The sequence below is a fragment of the Pseudonaja textilis genome, chromosome 9, assembly GCF_049901715.1.
Source record: "Pseudonaja textilis isolate UNSWEBS1 chromosome 9, rPseTex1.2, whole genome shotgun sequence".
NCBI lineage: Eukaryota > Metazoa > Chordata > Lepidosauria > Squamata > Elapidae > Pseudonaja > Pseudonaja textilis.
The window spans coordinates 2265082-2284652 of record NC_141998.1 but is presented as its reverse complement, the minus strand read 5'-3'; the positions used below and the strand labels follow the sequence as shown (position 1 = coordinate 2284652).

Below are 19571 nucleotides of genomic sequence, written 5' to 3'. Positions count from 1 at the left end.
TGTGTCTAGTTATTCTGGTGTGCAGGGCTCTATAGCGTCGTTTTTGAGGGAGGGAGTTGAAACAGTTTATGTCTGTGATGTGAGGGGTCTGCAGATATTTTCACAGCCCTCTTTTTGACTCGTGCAGGATACAGGTCCTCCATGGAAGGAAGGTTGGTAGCTATTGTTTTTTCTGCAGTCCTAATTACTCTCTGGAGTCTGTGTCTGTCTTGTTGGAACCAAACCAGACAGTTATAGAGGTGCAGATGACAGACTCCATCCTTCCTCTGTAGAACTGGATCAGCAGCTCCTTGGGCAGTTTGAGCTTTCTGAGTTGGCACAGAAAGAACGTTCTTTGTTGTGCTTTTTTGGATGATGTTTTTGATGTTAGGTGTCCATTTTAGGTCATGTGATATAGTAGAACCTAGAAATTTGAAGGTCTCTACTGAGGTGTGACCAAATATTATTTCTTTGACTTCCCAGTCTGACTCTGTGCAGCTTTTGGAGACGAAAGTGTTATTCAAAAAAAAGCAGACAAGCCCTGTCATCTGAATTTCTCCATCTTTGGATTCTGAGGGAGGCTGTGGGGAATTTTTCTCAGCTCCAAATGTTTTCTGGAATGGTTTTTTTTTTCCTTCTTCTATTTGCACAGAAAGTAGAGACACCCCTCCACATGGCTGCTCGGGCCGGGCACAGTGAGGTAGCCAAGTATCTTCTCCAGAACAAAGCCAAGGTCAACGCCACAGCTAAGGTGGGTACCTGTCTGACTTTGGGATCAATAAAGTCACATCGAATGGATGGCTTTTTCCTTCTTAGTGGCTGCATGTAGGAGGAAAAAACTGGTAGAGCTGGGAGGCGGGTTTAAACGAGTTATCTGCCTAGAATCGTTACATGGTCACAAACAGTTCAAGTCCAACCCCTCTTGAATTCCATTGATCCTTATCGGGCACCGATTTAGTGTTGAAATTTAGCTGGCTAGATTTAGTTGATCCCTCTTTGATTGGTGTGAGAGTAGGAATGAATTCCCAGAGGAAAAATTGCAGACTACAGGAACCAGAAGTACTACTCAGGTGACCCTGAGGACCCAAATAAACCTCTAAGTGACCTCAACGACCCTCTAAAAGGATGCAAATGACCAGCTGTCTGCAAGGAGTATAAATCCTTCCTTTCCCCACCATCCTGTCAGAGCTGAAGAAGCTTCTTGGATGAGAAGCGAAACATCTTCAAACAGAAAAACAAGAAAGTCCAGTTGCCCCTTGGAAAAAGGACCTTTGGGTCAACCATGACCTGGAGGATGAAGAACCTCTACAGACTTTTAGCTAGACAATTTGGGAGGAAAACCCTTGGAATGGTGTGAGAGTAGGAATGGATTCCCAGAGGAAAAATTGCAGAAGTACTACTCAGGTGACCCCGAGGACACTGATAAACCTCCAAGTGGCCTCAACAACCCTCTAAAAGGATGCAAATGACCAGCTGTCTGCAAGGAATACAGATCCTTCCATTCCCCACCATCCGGTCAGAACTGAAGGAACTTCTTGGAGGAGAAGCAAAACGTCTTCAAAAGAAAAAAACAAGACAGTCCAGTTGCCTCCTGAAAAAAGCACCTTTGGGACAGTTGACTAGATTCTTGTGTAAATGCTTGAGTAGGGGTTGCCCAACCTGTCAACTTGTGGGTTTCAACTTCCAGAATTCTTCAGCCAGCCACGTCGCCAAGTTTGGAACCCCCTGGAATCATGAGATGCCTCGAAGGATGCATCATAAAGTTGTTCCTGTGTCCCCACAACTCCTTGGATTGAAACCAACCCGGTCCTTATCTAGTGACTTCCTCGTGCGAGACAGTTTCCGCGTCCTCCTTTGGGGCAGCGTGGGAAAGGCAGGCCGTTCAGGCAGGGCCAGGCAGCGAGCTAGGATGAGAAAAAGGTGTGTCTTTTCTTCTTTCAGGACGATCAGACACCCCTGCACTGTGCCAGCCGCCTCGGACACTGCGCCATGGTGAAGTTGCTCCTGGAGAGCGGCGCCGATGCTAACCTCTCCACAACTGCTGGACATACGCCGTTGCACATCACGGCCCGTGAGGGGCATCTGGATTGTGTTTGTGCTCTCCTGGACAAAGGGGCATCCCAAACTGCCATGACTAAGGTTGAGAAAGAAGGCTCTCCCCTCCCTTCCTTCCCATCCTTCCTTCCCTTCCCCCTTCCCCTCCCCTCCCTTCTTCCTCCTTCCCTTCCCTTCCCATCCATTCCCTTTCCTCCTTCCTTTTCCTTTTCCTTTCCTTTCCTTTCCTTTCCTTTCCTTTCCTTCCCTTCCTTCCCTTCCCTTCCCTTCCCTTCCTTCACCTTCCTCCCTTCTTCCTTCCCTTCCCCTTCGTTCCTTCCCTTTCCTTTCCTTTCCTTTCCTCCTTTCCTTTCTTTCCTTTCTTTTCCTTTCTTTTCCTTTCCTTTCTTTTCCTTTCTTCCTTTCCTTTCCTTTTCCTTCCTTCCTTCCTTCCTTCCTTCCTTCCCTTCCTTCCCTTCACCTTCCTCCCTCTTCCTTCCTTCTTCCCTTCCTTTCCTCCTTCTTTTCCTTCCTTCCTTCCTTTTTCCTTCCTTTCCTTTCCTTCCTTCCTTTCCTTTCCTTTCCTTTCCTTTCCTTTCCTTTCCTTTCCTTTCCTTCCTTCCTTCCTTCCCTTCCTTCCCTTCCCTTTCCCTCCTTCCTTCCCTTCCCTTTCCCTTCTTTCTTTCCTTCCTCCCCCTTCCCCTCCTTCCCTTCCTTAACAACTGTTTTGCTTAGCAACAGAAATTTGGGTTCAATCATGGTTGTAAGTTGAGGATTACCTGTACTCTTCCTGGAAGGCAGGTGACGCAGTTGGGGGGAAGGGTCTGAGTGGGCAGAGGGGTGGGGGCCAGGGTGGGGTGCCCCAGAGAAGGGCCCTCCCAGTGTCCCCAGTTGCTGACACTCCCTGTTTCTCCCCAGAAAGGATTTACCCCTCTGCACGTTGCTTCCAAATACGGGAAGGTGGATGTGGCCGAGGCTCTGCTGCAGCGCAACACGCAACCCAACGCGGCCGGGAAGGTGTGTATAAGGACCCGGCCGAGCGGTGCCGCTGCCCTGGGAGAGTCCTCTTATTTTGTCCCTGCCTCCTCCACAGAATGGCCTGACGCCTCTGCACGTTGCCGTCCACCACAACAACCTGGACATTGTGAAAGTGCTGCTGCCCAAGGGGGCATCTCCGCACAGCGTGGCCTGGGTAAGGGGCATGTCGGCACAGGGCTCCCTCCTCCTGGCTGCAGCTTGTGGGCAGAGGGAGGGGGGCTGAGGGTGCCCCGAGGGCATTCATTACAGGGCCCTGTCCTGCCACCCGCCTGCAACACACAGGGCACCCTCTGTGCCCATATGAGAATCGGGAGGTTTTTGGGGAGAGGTCCCACTGGTCTCTGGCTTCACTTCCCTCCTTTAAGCTCGCCCAAAACACCCCAAAAAGCAGGCAGGCAGGAAAAGGGAAGGAAGGAAGGAAGGAAGGAGAGAGAGAAAGAGAGAGAGAGAGAGAGAGAGAGAGAGAAGGAAGGAAGAAAGAAAGAAAGAAAGAAAGAAAGAAAGAAAGAAAGAAAGAAAGAAAGAAAGAAGGAAGGAAGGAAGGAAGGAAGGAAGGAAGGAAGGAAGGAAGGAAAGAAAGAGGAAGGAAGGAAGGAGGAAGGAAGGAAAGAAAGGAAAGGAGAGAAAGGAAAAGAAGGAAGGAAGGAAGCAAGGGGAAGAAGGAAAGAAAGAAGAAAGGGAAGGAAGGAACGAAGGAAGGCAAGAAGGAAAGAAAAGAAGGAAGGAGAGAAAGAAGGAGGAAGGCAAGGAAAGAAGGAAGAGAAAGGAAGGAAAGGAAGGAAGGAAGGAAGGAAAAGAAGGCTTTGGAAGGAAAAGAAGAGAAGGAAGGAAAAAAGGAAAGGAAGGAAGGAAAGGGGCTTTGGAAGGAAAAAAGAGAAGGAAGGAAGGAAGGAAGGAAGGAAGGAAGGAAGGAAGGGAGGAAGGAAGGAAGGAAGGAAGGAAAGGGGCTTTGGAAGGAAAAAAGAGAAGGAAGGAAGGAAAGATGCTTTGGAGAATAAGCCAACCCCCTCTTCTCTGTGACATCCTCTCAAATATTAGAAGACTGCTAAGTCTTCTCTTTGTTAGGGTAGGCATACCTAATTCCCTTAACTGGTCATCATACAGTTTTCACTTCCAGTCCCATGAACCATGCCAGAAGGTCTTGGTTCAAGCTCCTCAAGGACCAAAGGCTTGGAGACATGGGGCCTTCCGCAACTTTCCTGCTGCTCTCTCCACGACAGAACGGATACACTCCTTTGCACATCGCAGCCAGGCAGAACCAAATGGAGGTGGCTTGCAGCCTATTGCAATACGGTGCTTCTGCCAACGCGGAATCCACACAGGGAATGACGCCGCTACACCTGGCAGCCCAGGAGGGCCACGCCGACATGGTGGTGCTGCTCCTTTCCAAGCAGGCAAATGGCGACCTTGGAAACAAGGTGAGTAGGGTCTTTTTCTTCGTTAACCTCTTCGGGAGGATGGTGTCAGGGTTCCGACGATTGCCCTAATGAAATTGTGAGCCTCGAGCCAAGCTTCAAAGGAATCCAAAAGATTTATTAGGAGTAAACATGCCGGCACTGCCTGGGTGTAGCCGACTCCGAGACATGTAATTCATTGTCACCCTTGACCCTGGTCTTCCCCTACCCCCTGGGTGTATTGTAATTCATATTCTCCAATGGGACACGTCCATAGCCAAGAGTCATCAATCATACTCTCCAGTAATCTTGCACGCCAGTAGCCTCAGTCGCCTAGAAATGATCCATGAAAATATTTAAGGAATGTACTATTTCTCCCACTCCCTTTCTGCTGACAACTCTAAAAAACCAGAGAAATATTTTTGAGTTGACATTTAGTTAATCTTGTAATCCTTCCAGAAGTCTCAGACGAGGGACACCGACTTGATTTTCCTTGCCTCTACAAAGAGCAGATGCTTCTATTTAACAGCATTCCCAGGGGGTACAGCTGATACGCAACACAACAGAAACACATCGAGTTGCGTTGCACACCTGCAATTGTCCCAAAAGCACCTCTTGTAAAAGTACTGTGGTGTGGTGGCCTAGAGGCGGAGCTCTCGCCTTACAGTTGGGAGGCTGTGAGTTCGTAGAGGTTAGAGGCTGATATTTCTCTTTCTGGGCACAATGAGAATATATTTGCCGGACAAAACTCCGCATTGGCAACAGGAAGGGCATCCAGCCAATAAACCCTCAGCTCCATTCAGTTGCCCCGACCTCATCCCTCATATTATGGATTTGTCAAACGACAACACATATAAAAAGACACAATAATGCCACCCGATGGCTCTTTCACTCTCTCTCTTTTTTTAAGAGAGTGAAAACGATCATGGATGAAAGCATGTATTTAAGAGAGTGAAAACGGATTATGGATGAAAGATGTCCCTCGAGCGAGACCATCATTACACCAATTATGCGTAGCACTGGTAAATGCCTTTCCATGCTTTAAGGCATCTGCTAGGGGATAGCAACTGGATGGAATCTGTTGCTTTATCCTCTTGTTTTGTAGGTTTTCTATAAACACCATCTTTTTGGCTGCCGTTGGAGAAGATCAAATTTTCTCCTCGGCAGCAGTGTTCCTCTTCCGTTCGTACACTGCCAATTTTTTAAAAAGGAAAATAAAAAACTGCCCTGGATCTTTTTGGACCTCTTTTTATTAAAACAATAAAACAAGATAGAGTGAGGAACTACCATCTGTGTGAGTCTGCTTCTTCTACCATCCTCCCCTCTTTGGATGTTTTACTCAGCTGGTGAAGAGCCCCAAAGCTGTTGTAGGTTGTCCTCAAAACACTACTACCCTTGGCATTTTTCCCAAACAGCGACCCACAAACCACCTGCTGTGGGCAAGAGGGACAAGAAGAGTCCACCATCTGGAAAGCGGTGGAAGAAAATAGCTTCAGGCTCGATCCCAAGCTATAGGAAGTAGAAGCACTTTGCCGGCTGCTTGCAAATCCAGATTGAGCCCAGGACGAATTTAGCTCTGGCCTTGAGAAGTCGCTCCAGAGAGGTAGAAGCGGGGTGCTCAGCCTCCAGAAAAGTTAAAAGCACGAGAAAAAAAAGCAGAGAAATTTTGAGGCTTTGCCATTGAAAAGGGGGTACTTTTGGACAGGCGTTCAAGAGTGCTTAATATAACCTAGCGTCAGGATTCCAGCACTTAATCCCCATTTAAATCCTGAGCCTCCAGCCAAACTTCCAGAACTTCCAAAGGATTTATTGGAAGTTATCATGTCCAGCACTGCCTGGGTGTAGCCGACTCTGAGACACAATTCATTGTCACCCTGGACCCTGGTTTCCTCCCACCCCCTGGGTGTATCCTAATTCATATCCTCCAATGGGACACATCCATAGCCCAGAGTCATCAATCATGCTCTCCAGTTGGAATTTTGCAAGGCAGAAACTTCAGTCACCTAGTTACTATCTTTGCAAAACTATTTATGGAATGCACTTTCGATTTCCAAGCTGCTGGACTGCTCCCCCCTTCCTTTCTGATGGCAACTCTAAAAAAAAAAGACCATAGAAATATTTTATGAGTTGACACCAAGAACAATAAAGTTCTAGCACTTGAGGAATCTCTGTTCCTTGATCTGGTTTTCCTTGAAGAACGGTTTTTTTTTCTTTTTTTTTTAAAGAAATTTTTATTTAGACAAGCAACATAGACAGTTTATACTCCTTGCAGACAGCTGGTCATTTGCATCCTTTTAGAGGGTCGCTGAGGCCACTTGGGAGTTTATCTGTGTCCTCAGGATCACCTGAGTGGTGCAAATGGTTCCTGTAGTCTGCAGTTTTTCCTCTGGAAATCCATTCCTACTCCCACCCCATTCCGAGGGTCTTCATCCCAAATCGTATAGCTAAAGGTCTGTAGAGATTCTCCGTCATCCAGGTCATAATTGTCCCAAGGTGTTTTTTTTCAAGAGGCAACTGGACTTTCTTGGTTTTTCTTCGAAGACGTTTCGCTTCTCACCCGAGAAGCTTCTTCAGCTCTGATAGGAGGATTCCTAGGATCAGTTTCCAGATTCCTCTTTGGGCAACTTGGATTGTTTTTCATTCCAGAGTGGCCTCACCCCGCTCCACCTGGTGGCCCAAGAAGGACACCTTAATGTGGCAGACAACCTCCTCAGGCATGGAGTCCAAGTGGACGCAACGACTCGGGTGAGTCCATCATCCCATAGGACCAGTGGGAGGAGCCAGCCCCCAGTGGGAGGTGCCACAGAATTGCGAGCAGCGGGACAAATCATGTGGGTTAAGAACCAAGAGAAAGGGACTATAAGGAGCTGAGCTCAGGTTGCTTGTTCTGGTGGTTTTCTTCCGATCTTGCAAGGATGGGAGGCCATGGTATTTATTTTATTGATTTGTTTATTTGCATCCTGCCTTTACTGTTTTTTTAAAGATATCTCAAAGATTGCAAACATTTCCAACTCACCTTCCTCCTCTTGTTTTCTCTACAACAACAACCCTGTGAGGTGGGTTAGGCTGAAAAAGAGTAACTGGCCCAAAGTCACCCAGCTGGCTGTCAGAATAGAATAGGAATAGAATAGAATAGGAATAGAATAGGAATAGGAATAGGAATAGGAATAGGAATAGAATAGAATAGAATAGAATAGAATAGAATAGAATAGAATAGAATAGAATAGAATAGGAATAAAGGAATAAAGGAATAAAGGAATAAAGGAATAAAGGAATAGAGAAGAGAAGAGATGAAAAAGGAATAAAGGAATAGAGTAGAGAAGAGAACAGAACAGAGGAAAAAGGAATAAAGGAATAGAGTAGAGTAGAGTAGAGTAGAGTAGAGAACAGAAGAGAACAGAAGAGAGCTGGAAGGGACCTTGGAGGTCTTCTAGTCCAGCCCCCTGCTCAAGCAGGAGAACCATTTCAGACAAGTGACTGTCTAATCTCTTCTAATCTCTTCGCCCATGATTTCGGAAGGCTTAAGGCCGGACTAGAATTCACCGTCTCCTGGTTCTGGAGCGGGCTGTTGAGTTCCCTGGAGAGGCTGTGAGGCCTAATAGTCGTTGTGAGGTCTATCCCTGTTTATTTTTGCCTTCCAGATGGGCTACACCCCATTGCATGTGGCTTGCCATTACGGGAACATCAAGCTGGTGAAATTTCTGCTGCAGCATCAGGCTGACGTCAGTGCCAAAACCAAGGTATGAGACAGGCCTGTCCAGAGCAGGGCTCTTCAAACCTGACAGCTTGAAGACTTGTGGACTTCCACTCCCAGAATTCCTCCTCCTCCAGTCATGTTAGCTCAGGAATTCTGGGAGTTGAAGTCCACAAGTCTTAAACTTGCCAAGTTTGAAGACCCTTGGTCTAGAGAGATGGGCAGGTAGGGTCAAAAGAGACAAGATGGAAGCAACAACCAGGCTGTTGAAGCCCCACCCCTTTTATGGACATCCCAACACCTGTAGAAGTATCAACACCCTGCTGTTGGAGGTCCACTGTGTCTTTTTCATTGCTCTGGTCTCTCTCTCTCTCTCTCTCTTTTGTTAGAGTTTGCAGCAGAAATTCACATCCAGAAAACACATACATGGCTGATTCAGCAGGATCGTTAACTTCTTTATAAACATAATAACATAAAGTAAAGTTTACAATACCATTTGTAGATTCTTTTCAATGTAACATAAGCAAAAACACAAGCGGCAGTGGCTCAGAGGGCTCAGAACAGAACTCTAGTTTCAGCAAGCAAGCAAGTCACTTTCACTTTCACTTTCACTTTAGAGCTGAGCACAGAACAGAGACAAACCACGGCCAGATGCTCTCTTTAAGTTTCAGCCCCCAATTCAGCCCTCATTGGCTGACCTTGTGACTAAGCTCTATTCCAGTTCATGAATATACTCTGACATTTTTTTCCCCCTCTTTCAGCTGGGTTACACGCCTCTGCACCAGGCGGCCCAACAAGGCCACACCGACATCGTCACCCTTTTGCTCAAGCATGGGGCTTCGCCCAACGAAGTCAGTTCGGTGAGTGTGGGAATCCAATCCGGCCGCGTGTGAGCCAGCAGCACATGGCTGGCTCACGTTATTAAGTGATTGTCCCTCTCTGGTATAATTTTATTAGGCTGCCAGACTCAGATTTGGTGTAGAATTTGGAATGCTGTTTTGAATAATAGTGGACACGCGATCCCAGTCAGGATTTGCATAATTGTGAATAATCATCCTCCTTCCTTCCTTCCTTCCTTCCTTCCTTCCTTCCTTCCTTCCTTCCCTCTCTTTTCCTTCCTTCCTTCCTCGTTCTTTCTTACTCTCTCTTTCTTTTTCTCCTTTCCTTCCTTCCCCTCTCTCTTTCCCTTCCATCCTTCCTTTCTCTCTCTCTTCCTTCCTTCCTCTTTCTTTCTTTCCTTCCCTCTCTCTTTCTCCCTTCCTTCTCTCTCTTTTCCTTCCTTCCTTCCTTCTCCCTCTCCTTCCTTCCTTCCTTCCTCGTTCTTTCTTTCTCTCTCTCTTTCTCCTTTCCTTCCTTCCTTCTCTCTTTCTCCCTTCCTTCTCTCTCCTTTCCTTCCTTCCTCTTTCTTTCTTTCTTTCTTTCTTTCTTTCTTTCTTTCTTTCTTTCTTTCTTTCTTTCTATTCCTTTCTTCCATCCTTCCTTCCTTCCTTCCTTCCTTCCTTCCTTCCTTCTTTCTTTTTTCTTCCTCCCCTTCCTTCCTTGATTTGTTCATTCATTCATTCATTCGTTCGTTCAGCCATTCGTTCATCCATTCAATATATAAAATACAAAGAAACATAGGAATAGGAAATTAGGGGAAGGAGAAAGAGGGAAGAAAGAAAATGGGAAGTACAAGGCAAGAAAGAAAGAAAAAAGGTGTTGACTTTCAACTCTTTTTTGCCTGGTACAAAACTTTTTGCTTTTACACATTATATACAACTTGCCATTTCTATAACGGCAAATCTATCTGATTGGCAAAACCAAAGTCAAAGTTTCATTTTTTTTTTCTTTTCATCCCAAGTGCAAAATTCAGAAGTGGTATCCAAGTGAAAAACGTACTTAAATACATTCTCCTTTTTGGAAGAAAATGCTCCATTTTAATCATTCCTGCTTTATCTTCCTTGTAACAGAAATAGGATACGTTTCTGTTTGTACCTCATCATCTTGGTTGAACTTCCACCCTTTTTATTCGCAGAGTTCACTTTCTCTCTCTCTCTCTCTCTCTGTGCAGAATGGTGCCACTCCTTTGGCCATCGCCAAGCGGCTGGGCTACATTTCCGTCACCGATGTGCTGAAAGTTGTCACTGATGAAACCAACTTCCTGGTAAGGTCCATCTTCAAGCCTGGTGTGTGTGTGTATGTGTGTGTGTGTCTGTGTGTGTGACAGGATGTCAGCCTTGGGAGCCATTTTTTACTTGGAAGCTTCAAGGCTGCCACATTCAGTGCCTGGGAATTTGGGAGGGGGGATTTCATAGAGAGGTGGAAGATTAGACTCAACAACACTCTTTCTCAGAGAGTCAAGGACATGTTGCCCTGCACCTGGAGGGGAGTGACTGGGGTGGGAATGTCTCCAGTTGGGATGAAGATTTGATTGGGCCTTGTGATGGGCTGGTGGGTGTAGGGGATGGATCTTGGATTTCTCTTTTGGGAAGGGAAAACCCGGAACTCTCAGATTCAGGTTTTCTCAGATGTGCCAATATGACAACTCTAACAAATAGGAACTTTGAGGAAATGTTTGTCTCAGAGTTTATTGGTTTGGCATCGGTTAGTTGGAATGCTGACACTGGGCTTAGAGCTTTGAGGCTCCCCTCCCATCTGACCTGTTCCTTCTTGCAGTCTTTAAGCGACAAGCACCGGATGAGCTTCCCAGAGACAGTGGATGAGATTCTGGATGTATCTGAGGATGAAGGTGAGGGGTGTGGGGCTTTGCATTGACATGCGTTCCAAGCATTGGGTTGGTAGGAGCATCCCCGAAAGTGGCCCCCCCACTTCTTTTTTTGGGTGGGGGGATTCCTAAATGGGGTTGACAATGACATCCTATTTGCAAGTCGTTTCTACCCTTCTTCCTCGTTGGAGAGAAAGAGGATAACTATAACTCAGGGGTGTCAAACTCAAGGCCCATGGGCCGGATCTGGCTCACAGGGCTGCCCTGGAAGCAGTGAAGGACCGGCCCTCGGTGCCTCTGCCAGCGAAAATGGAGCTCGGGAGGCCATGCGCCACCATCCCAGGCTCTGTTTTCAGCCTCAATAGCCTCCTGCAGCCCTCTTCCAGCTTGGGAGGGGCACGCACCACCGTCCCAGGCTCCGTTTTCAGCCACGACGTCCTCCTGCAGCCCTCTGCCAGTGAAAATAGAAATACATTCCACTCTTATCTTAAAAAGATTGTAGCTAGGCTACCAGATCTTCTGCCCACGAAAATTCTTCATTGGAGAACATGATTGATGACACCCGGCCCGTCAATGTGCTTCATTGGAGAATCTGATTTATGATAAACCCGGGGGGGGGGGAGAGGGGGAAACAGGGTCACAGGTGACTGTAAATTACGTATGCCAGAGTTGGCTTCATTTAGGTTAATGCTGGCATGTTGCTCCTAATAAATCTTTTGAACTCTTTTGAAGCTTGGCTCGAGGATCATGATTTAATTAGGGCAATCGCCAGAACCCTGATAGGAGGTTTATCTGTGTCCTCAGGGTCACCCGAGTGGTGCAAATTGTTCCCTGTAGTCTGCAATTTTTCTCCTCTGGAAATCCATTCCTTATTCCCAGACAATTCAAAGGGAGCCAACTAAATCTAGTCAACTAAATTTCAACACTAAACTGAGGCCAGATAAGGGTCAATGGAATTCAAGAGGAGTTGGACTTGAATTGTTTGTGACCATGTAATGATTCTAGGCAGATGACTCATTTAACCCCACCTCCCAGCTCTACCAGTTTTTTTCCTCCTACATGCAGCCACTAAGAAGGAAAAAGCTGGTTCCTGGTTCCTGTACTCTGCAATTCTTTTTCCTCTGGAAATCCATTCCTTATTCCCACACCATTCAGTGGGGGTTCATCCCAAACTGTATCGCTAATAGTCTGTGGAGATTCTCAAGTCCTCCAGGTCATGGTTGCTCCAAAGGCGTCAAAGGTTCTCCAGAGCTGAAGAAGTTTCTGGGATGAGAAGCGAAACGTCTTCAAAGAAAAACCAGAAAGTCCAGTTGCCTCTTGGAAAAAGCCCCTTTGGGACAATTAACGCCAATCCCTTAATTAACCGTCTTGAAAGATGACAAGAAGAGGGTTACCTCCCCTTCTTCTCCGTCCCAGTTTTGACCTCAGCAGAGCCTGGACCTAGACCAGGGCTCTCTCCAAACACGGCTACTTTAAGACTTGTGGACTTCAACTCCCAGAATTCCCCAGCCAGAATTCTGGAAGTTGAAGTCCACAAGTCGTAAAAGTGGCCGTCTTTGGAGACCCCTCCTAGACCAGCTTAACTAAAACTAGGGCAACGGAGTCCACGGCCTTCAACCAACTCTACAAACCTGCTCTGTTTTCTCTTGCTTTGCAGGCACGACTCACGTAACTCTCCTGGGTATGGATTGTGTGTATTGTTGTGGGTTTGGCTCACCCGCCCGCCCCATCGACCCCATTTCACCCCAACACGGGACACGTTCGGGCCTCTCCCATGCCTCCATTCCACGCCAGCTGTGGCTTCTGGGGTGGAGGGCAGCTCACTCACTGTCTCCTTATCTGTTGTATCTGTGACTGAAGGGGCGGTGGGGTGCAGGGTGACCCATGTGAGCAAACCACCATTTCATCGCTGCAGGTTCTTTGTTTACTGCTAGATTGCAAAAGGGGGACTGAAAGGAGTTGGAGGCCTTGCTAGCAGGTTTATTGCACCCTTCTAGGCAAGTGCAATTTGGAGATGCGTGGATTTCAACTCCCAGAATTTCCCAGCCGGCATGAGGTGAAGTCCACACATCTTAGAACAGGGGTCCCCAAACTTGGCCACTTTTAAGACTTGGGGACTTCAACTCCCAGAATTCTGGCTGGGGAATTCTGGGAGTTGAAGTCCCCAAGTCTTAAAGCGGCCAAGTTTGGAGACCTCTGTCCTAGAACATTGGCCGAAAATAACCCAACTTCTTTGACTACCTCACTTGGCTTTGCTTTACTTGAATCCTCTTTGCTTTCCACCAGCGCTGTGCAGAATTCTCTTCCATCTCTCTCCCCACACCGCAACACTTTTGATTCGCTTTTTGACCTAAGCTGAGCGTTTGACTTAATGTTGATGTTATACGGTGAAGAGAATTTGGGTGCCATTTTGAACCGGTTTGCTGTGGTGTTCTCCTTTGTATTTAGCGACAAGGCAGCCCAGGTGTGGGGGAAAAAGGCCTTTCGTTTTGCCATCTTTAGATTAATAGAGTTGGAAGAGAGCTTTCAGGTCATCTAGTCCAACCTCCTGCCCAAGGAAGAGACTCTTCGGCCATCTGCAACCTCCCTGGCCTCACCCTCTTCTTCTATTCCATTCTGGGACTAACTGATATGTGGGAATGCTTGCCAGGAGTGGCATTAGATTGGCCAATATGAGCATCCAGGGAGGCTTTCAAGAGATGGAACAGAATGTCCCCCCAAAAAATCACCCCCCAGCCCCATCCTTTTCAAGGATCTCAAAATACCACCAAGGGAAAAGCGAAAACAACCCAGCATTGATTTGACTTCTCCCTCATTCCTTAAATCAAGGGTCTTCAAACTTGGCAAACTTGTGGACTTCAACTCCCAGAGTTCCCGAGCTCACATGACTGGAGAAGGAATTCTGGGAGTTGAAGTCCACAAGCCTTAAAGCTGTCGAGTTTGAAGACCCCCCCTGCCTTAAACACAAGAGATGGGGAACAATGGCCCCTTTATGACTTGTAGACTTCAACTCCCAGAATTCCTGAACCAAAAATGGCTGGCTCAGGAATTCTGGGAGTTGAAGTCCACAAGTCATAAAAGGGCCACCATTTTCCACCCCTGCCCTAACAGCTGTTGTTTCCTTCATGTGTCACCACCTTTTCCCCCCATTCATGTCTCCTCCTGGGACCTAAGCCAGCTTCTCCCTATCGTTTTCCAAAGATTTGAGCCATTCCTTTCCTCGTGATTCTCCAAGAAATCCGACCTCTTTCTCCATCCCTTATTTTCATCTTCTAGCAGGGAGTAGTTTCTTCTAAAAATCCCGTCATCTGAAAAACAAAGAACACTATTCCACCAACTTAGCAACACTTTGTTTGCTGATGATCCTCAAACATAGGCCCAACTGTTGTTTTTCAGAGAATTCAAGATGGTGTGAACTAGGGAGTGCTGCGGTGGCCTAGAGGTGGAGCTCTTGCCTCACAATCAGGAGGCTGTGAGTTCAATCCTAGGTAGAGGCAGGTATTTCTCTCTCTGGGCACGTTGAGAATATATCTGCTGAGCAAACTCTGCACCGGCATCAAGAAAGGCAGTAGGCCACTAAACGCTCAGCTCCATTCAGTTGCCCTGACGCCACCCCTCAAGGGATTATGGGGTCATTAAAAGAAGAGGAAGGTGATGTGAAATAGGAATTGCTAACTCAGAAAGTTCAACTCCATCACTGAATCAAATTTTGCATATTGTAATCTAGTCGGCCTCCTGCACCATTGCCCTCCCCGGACTCCGGAGGCTCTCTGGAAGCCAGAAACAGGCCCATTTCCAGCCTTTACCGAACTTCTTGTTGGATTTCTTCCAACAACCAGTTCACCAAACTGCTCGGAAAGTTAACAACCGGTTCTCCTGAAGTGGTGCGAACCGGCTGAATCGCGCACCACTGATTTCAGGATGAAATCACACGAGACCTCAAGATTTGTACAGATACTATTCACGAAGACACATCTGGATTAAATATTAGTCACAGTAGGAAGACACCTTCATTACATTGGTGGGCTTCTATAGGAGATTCAGCCCACCAACAAACCTCCCCCAGCCTTTTTTTCCACTTGGGTTGGAAAGCCCCATGGAATTCTGGGAGTTGTGGTCCAATCACGCCTGCAACATGTTTGGTTGAATGTGCTGGCAGATCAACGGGGCTCCGGATTAAGTATTAGCTGCAGGAATGGTCCACGGAAATGGATGCCCTTGTCCGCCTTCCTCGTGCAAATTCTAGGCCACAAAAGGGCTGAACTTTCCTCGGCTGATTTCGTTTTGTCTGAGCTCTGTTTTTGCGCCATGTTCTTTGTCTCTCTAATTTTTAGGAGATGAACTGCCAGGTATCAAGACGCAGAAACGGGAACTTCAGTATCAGGAAGATGAGAGAGAAATTGTGGAATTTGTCCCCAAATTGGATCACACGTAAGATATGGGGAGGGTGGCTACACAGATAGTCTTCAACTTCTAAGAGTTCATTTAGTGAACGTTCAAAGTTACAACAGTGCCCCAAAAAGGTGACTTGTGACCATTTTTCACACTTTATGACCATTGCAGCATCCCCATAGTCACGTGATCAAAATTCATATGCTTGGGTCACTGATTCATACCATATTGGTTGGGCAATGCAAGATCACCCTGAGCCCTTATGGCAGGGATCCCCAAACTTGGCAACTTGAAGACTTGTGGACTTCAACTCCCAGAATTCCTCAGCCAGCATAGTCTTCAAGTTGCCAAATTTGGAGACCCCTGCCCTTATGGCCCACCTCAGCCGTGTTGGAGGTAAGGCTTCAAGGCAGGCCAGACGGCACCCTGTTTTCTCAACACTCTTCTTCCTGTTTTAAAACTTGTTTTGCAACACAGAAGGGAGGAATCACCAGCTATCCCTCGAATCCCTTGCGTTACACCTGAGACGGTCCTGATCCAGGCTGAGGAACCTGAGCAGGTGAGTGTTGGCCCAACAAGGCTACGTTGAGGGCAGGAGCTGAAGGAGCATTCCACAGAGGCCTTGTTGATCAATTACCTGTTAGTCCAGGGGTGTCCAACCTTGGCAAGTCTAAGAACTGGGAACTTCAAGTCCCAGAATTCCTCAACCAGCCAGGCTGGCTTGGGAGTTTAGGGAGTTGAAGTCCACATGTCTTCAGGTTGGACGCCTCTATATGGTCAACCCTGAAGCTGACCTGACCGAAGCCATTTTGAGGCTACAGTGTTGCCATACTGGAGCAGAGGGATAGGGAGGAGTCAGGGGAGGGCTTCAAAAATTTTTAGCAACAGGTTCTCTGCCCAGTTGCTGGGTGGGCATGGCCATGGTGGGCAAAGTGTGTGCATGCGCACAAAGCGCACCCACCAAACTATGCCCACCGAACTGGTGGTAAAACTTTTTGAATCCTGCCACTGAGATGCACCCATTTTTGGCAGAGGTGCCAGAACCTCTGGGTTCCAAGATGGCAATAGGAAGAGTTTGCATGAAGTGGAGTTGGGATGAAGAGCGTTTGTAGTGGAAAATGGCACCAGGGGGAAGGAGGTGAAAGTGATGGAGACTCTGGCATGGATCGGCAAGGTCAAAACCTCTGTATAACAGGAGACCCATTTCTGTTCCATCTAGCCTTCCAAGGAGTTTGATGAAGAGTCCCTCATCCCAAGCAGTCCTGCCACAGAGACCTCGGACAACATCAGTCCAGTAGCCAGCCCTGTCCACACAGGGTGAGTCCTCTCTCTCCCACCTCAACCCCTTTATGAAATTGTAGGAAGGATCTCATGCTATCATGTGACAAGATAGTTGCCTGTAGATGACTACTACTTCTTCTTCTTCTTCTTCTTCTTCTTCTTCTTCTTCTTCTTCTTCTTCTTCTTCTTCTTCTTCTTCTTCTTCTTCTTCTTCTTCTTCTTCTTCTTCTTCTTCTTCTTCTTCTTCTTCTTCTTCTTCTTCTTCTTCTTCTTCTTCTTCTTCTTCTTCTTCTTCTTCTTCTTCTTCTTCTTCTTCTTCTTCTTCTTCTTCTTCCTCCTCCTCCTCCTCCTCCTCCTCCTCCTCCTCCTCCCTCCTCCTCCTCCTCCTCCTCCTCCTTATATCTTTAGTGAGATTCACAGCCTTTGGGGCTGGTTCGTAGCTCAACAGGTCGAGTCCTAAACAGGGACCTAGGAGCTGTTCAGGTAGCGTCGGAGGATATAAGCTGTTCCAAGTAGGGTGGGTTTTTTGTAGAATCAGGGTATTCAAGTCTGATAAATTCAGAATTTCCAAACAGCGAGGCAGCCCTTTAGGTATTGCTCCAAGGGCTCCAATTATCATCATCATCATCCTCCTCGTCATCATTGTTGTTATTGTTATATTTTTTAATTATAAGAATACAACACAGTGCAGCCATATATATGTAAGTATACATATATAATTTTTACTTCACCATTTACAATCCTCTTGTTTGATAACATTGTTTACTAATTATTCTAATCATCATCACTACTTATGTTCTGCCCTTGCCTTCTTCTATGCAACCACTGATAGAATTTATTCCACATTTCATAGTACTCAGATTCCCCCTTGTTTTTTTTTTTAAATTCCAGGTTAACCTGTCTGATTCTGCACAGGCCACAATTTTCCGTATTATCTCTGTTTCTGGCAGTGTGCTTTCCTTCTTCCAGTATCGCACATATATTATTCTAGCCACCATCAACACACGTACTATTAGATACATTAAATCCTTCCGATATCCTTCTGGGATATTATTCCTAGGAGAAAAAATTCCGGCTTAAATGGAATACTCTCTCCCACCGTTCGTTCCACCGAGGTCTGGATCAGCCTCCAATACTTTTTTGCAGCATTGCAGGTCCACCACACTTGGAAAAATGTGCGTGATACATCTTTGCACTTCCAACAATTTGGAGACAGACTTTTGAACATTTTGGAAAGCCTTGCTGGCGGAAGATGCCACCTGTAAAACATCTTATAAAGCTTTTCCTTGTATTCCATGGCCAATGTTATGTTCTTTCTTTCTTTCTTTCTTTCTTTCTTTCTTTCTTTCTTTCTTTCTTTCTTTCTTTCTTTCTTTCTTTCTTTCTTTCTTCCTTCCTTCCTTCCTTCCTTCCTTCCTTCCTTCCTTCCTTCCTTCCTTCCTTCCTTCCTTCCTTCCTTCCTTCCTTTTTAAATAAACTTAATTGGTCTTTTATATCTTTAAAAACCGAATAAAAATATACATATTATGACATTAACAGTGTGTGACATCTATCTCATATACTTCTATTTTGTGCTTATTTACAAATATATACAATTTGTGTGAATATAAACTTTTAATCTATAAGTTGCTTATCATTAATTCTTCCATCATTCACCTGTCTTAATTCAATCCAATCATACCATTTTTCCCAAATTCTATAATATTAGGTCTCCTCTTTCTCTCGTAGCATCAGGGTTAATTGATCCATCTCAGCACATGACATTATTTTTTGAATAATCAATTCATCCGATGGTATACAATTATGTTTCCAACATTGAACATAGGCAATTCTAGCAACCTTTAGGATATGTAATATTATATATTTTATATTTTTCCCCACATTTTCTTTTTAAATAACAGAAATAATTCTGGTTCCAAATCTATGTGTTCCTTGAGGATTTCTTGCAATGTTGTTTTCTTATTGGTGGTCCAAAGCATTTGCCATTTAGCCAATTCAATATTATAACCATTTTTTTTTGCTCATGCCACCATTGTTTCTTTTGCATGTTGCCTGTAGACTTCTGATGACACGTCTTTTGGCGGTGGTGTCTCTGTTCTTCTCCCCGCCCAGGTTCCTTGTAAGTTTCATGGTAGATGCCCGTGGAGGGTCCATGCGGGGCAGCAGGCACAATGGCCTTCGCGTCATCATTCCACCCAGGACGTGTGCAGCACCAACTCGCATCACCTGCCGGCTGGTCAAGCCCCAGAAGCTACCAGCTCCACCCCCTCTGGCAGAAGAAGAAGGACTGGCCAGCAGAATTATTGCTCTGGGCCCTGCTGGAGCACAATTCCTCAGGTGAAAGCTTCTTCTCCAGATGTTCTCCACAACAGGTATCCCAGTTCCTGGCCAGCTTTGTGGCTGTCACAGTGCATGAGACTCATGCGCTGAAGTGTTTCTTGGATGCCAGGGCTGAAGGACAGCCCTCCCTCTGCCCCTCCCAGATGTAGGTTTCTGAGAACAGACTTCATACAGATGTCACAATCTTTTTATTTTGACGGTTGCAATTAAAAAGAGGTTTATTTATTTATTTTATTTGTCAAGCAAGTATTAGATAACAGGTACAAGTATGAACATGATTATGAATACAGGAAATAGGTATGAATAAAAGGGGTTTGCCATCCAAGATAAGAACATTCCTGCAATTACAACTCTACAAGGATTTATATTCCTTGCAGGCAGCTGGTCATTTGCATCCTTTTAGAGGGTCATTGAGGCCACTTGGAGGTTTATCTGTGTCCTCAGGGTCACCCGAGTAATGCAAATAGTTCCTGTAATGTGCAATTTTTCCCCTCTGGAAATCCATTCCTACTCCCACACCATTCAAAACGAGATTAACAAAATTTAGTCAACTAAATTTCAACACTAAACTGAGGCCAGATAAGGGTCAATGGAATTCAAGAGAGGTTGGACTTGAACTGTTTGTGACCATGTAATGATTCTAGGCAGATGAGTCGTTTAACCCCGCCTCCCAGCTCTACCAGTTTTTTCTCCTACATGTAGCCACTAAGAAGGA

General features: G+C 46.1%; 1 protein-coding gene across 6 annotated transcripts in view; it reads left to right on the top strand.

The window, feature by feature from the left end:
* The window catches only part of ANK1 (ankyrin 1), a 150645-nt gene that overhangs the window by 98361 nt on the left and 32713 nt on the right, over positions 1–19571 (top strand). For 5 of the 6 annotated variants that reach the window (XR_015744639.1, XM_087938820.1, XM_087938817.1 and 2 more), the window contains exons 13-27: positions 632–730; positions 1921–2118; positions 2932–3030; positions 3107–3205; positions 4272–4469; positions 7092–7190; positions 8087–8185; positions 8901–8999; positions 10190–10282; positions 10795–10867; positions 12501–12524; positions 15178–15274; positions 15713–15794; positions 16455–16552; positions 18629–18853. Coding sequence is in view for 5 of the 6 variants with exons in the window: in XM_087938820.1 (XP_087794946.1) it covers positions 632–730; positions 1921–2118; positions 2932–3030; positions 3107–3205; positions 4272–4469; positions 7092–7190; positions 8087–8185; positions 8901–8999; positions 10190–10282; positions 10795–10867; positions 12501–12524; positions 15178–15274; positions 15713–15794; positions 16455–16552; positions 18629–18853 (1682 nt within the window). In the remaining variant the exon portion in view is untranslated. The remainder of the gene's footprint in view (positions 1–631; positions 731–1920; positions 2119–2931; positions 3031–3106; positions 3206–4271; positions 4470–7091; positions 7191–8086; positions 8186–8900; positions 9000–10189; positions 10283–10794; positions 10868–12500; positions 12525–15177; positions 15275–15712; positions 15795–16454; positions 16553–18628; positions 18854–19571) is intronic. The other variant, XM_087938818.1, reaches the window with a different exon arrangement.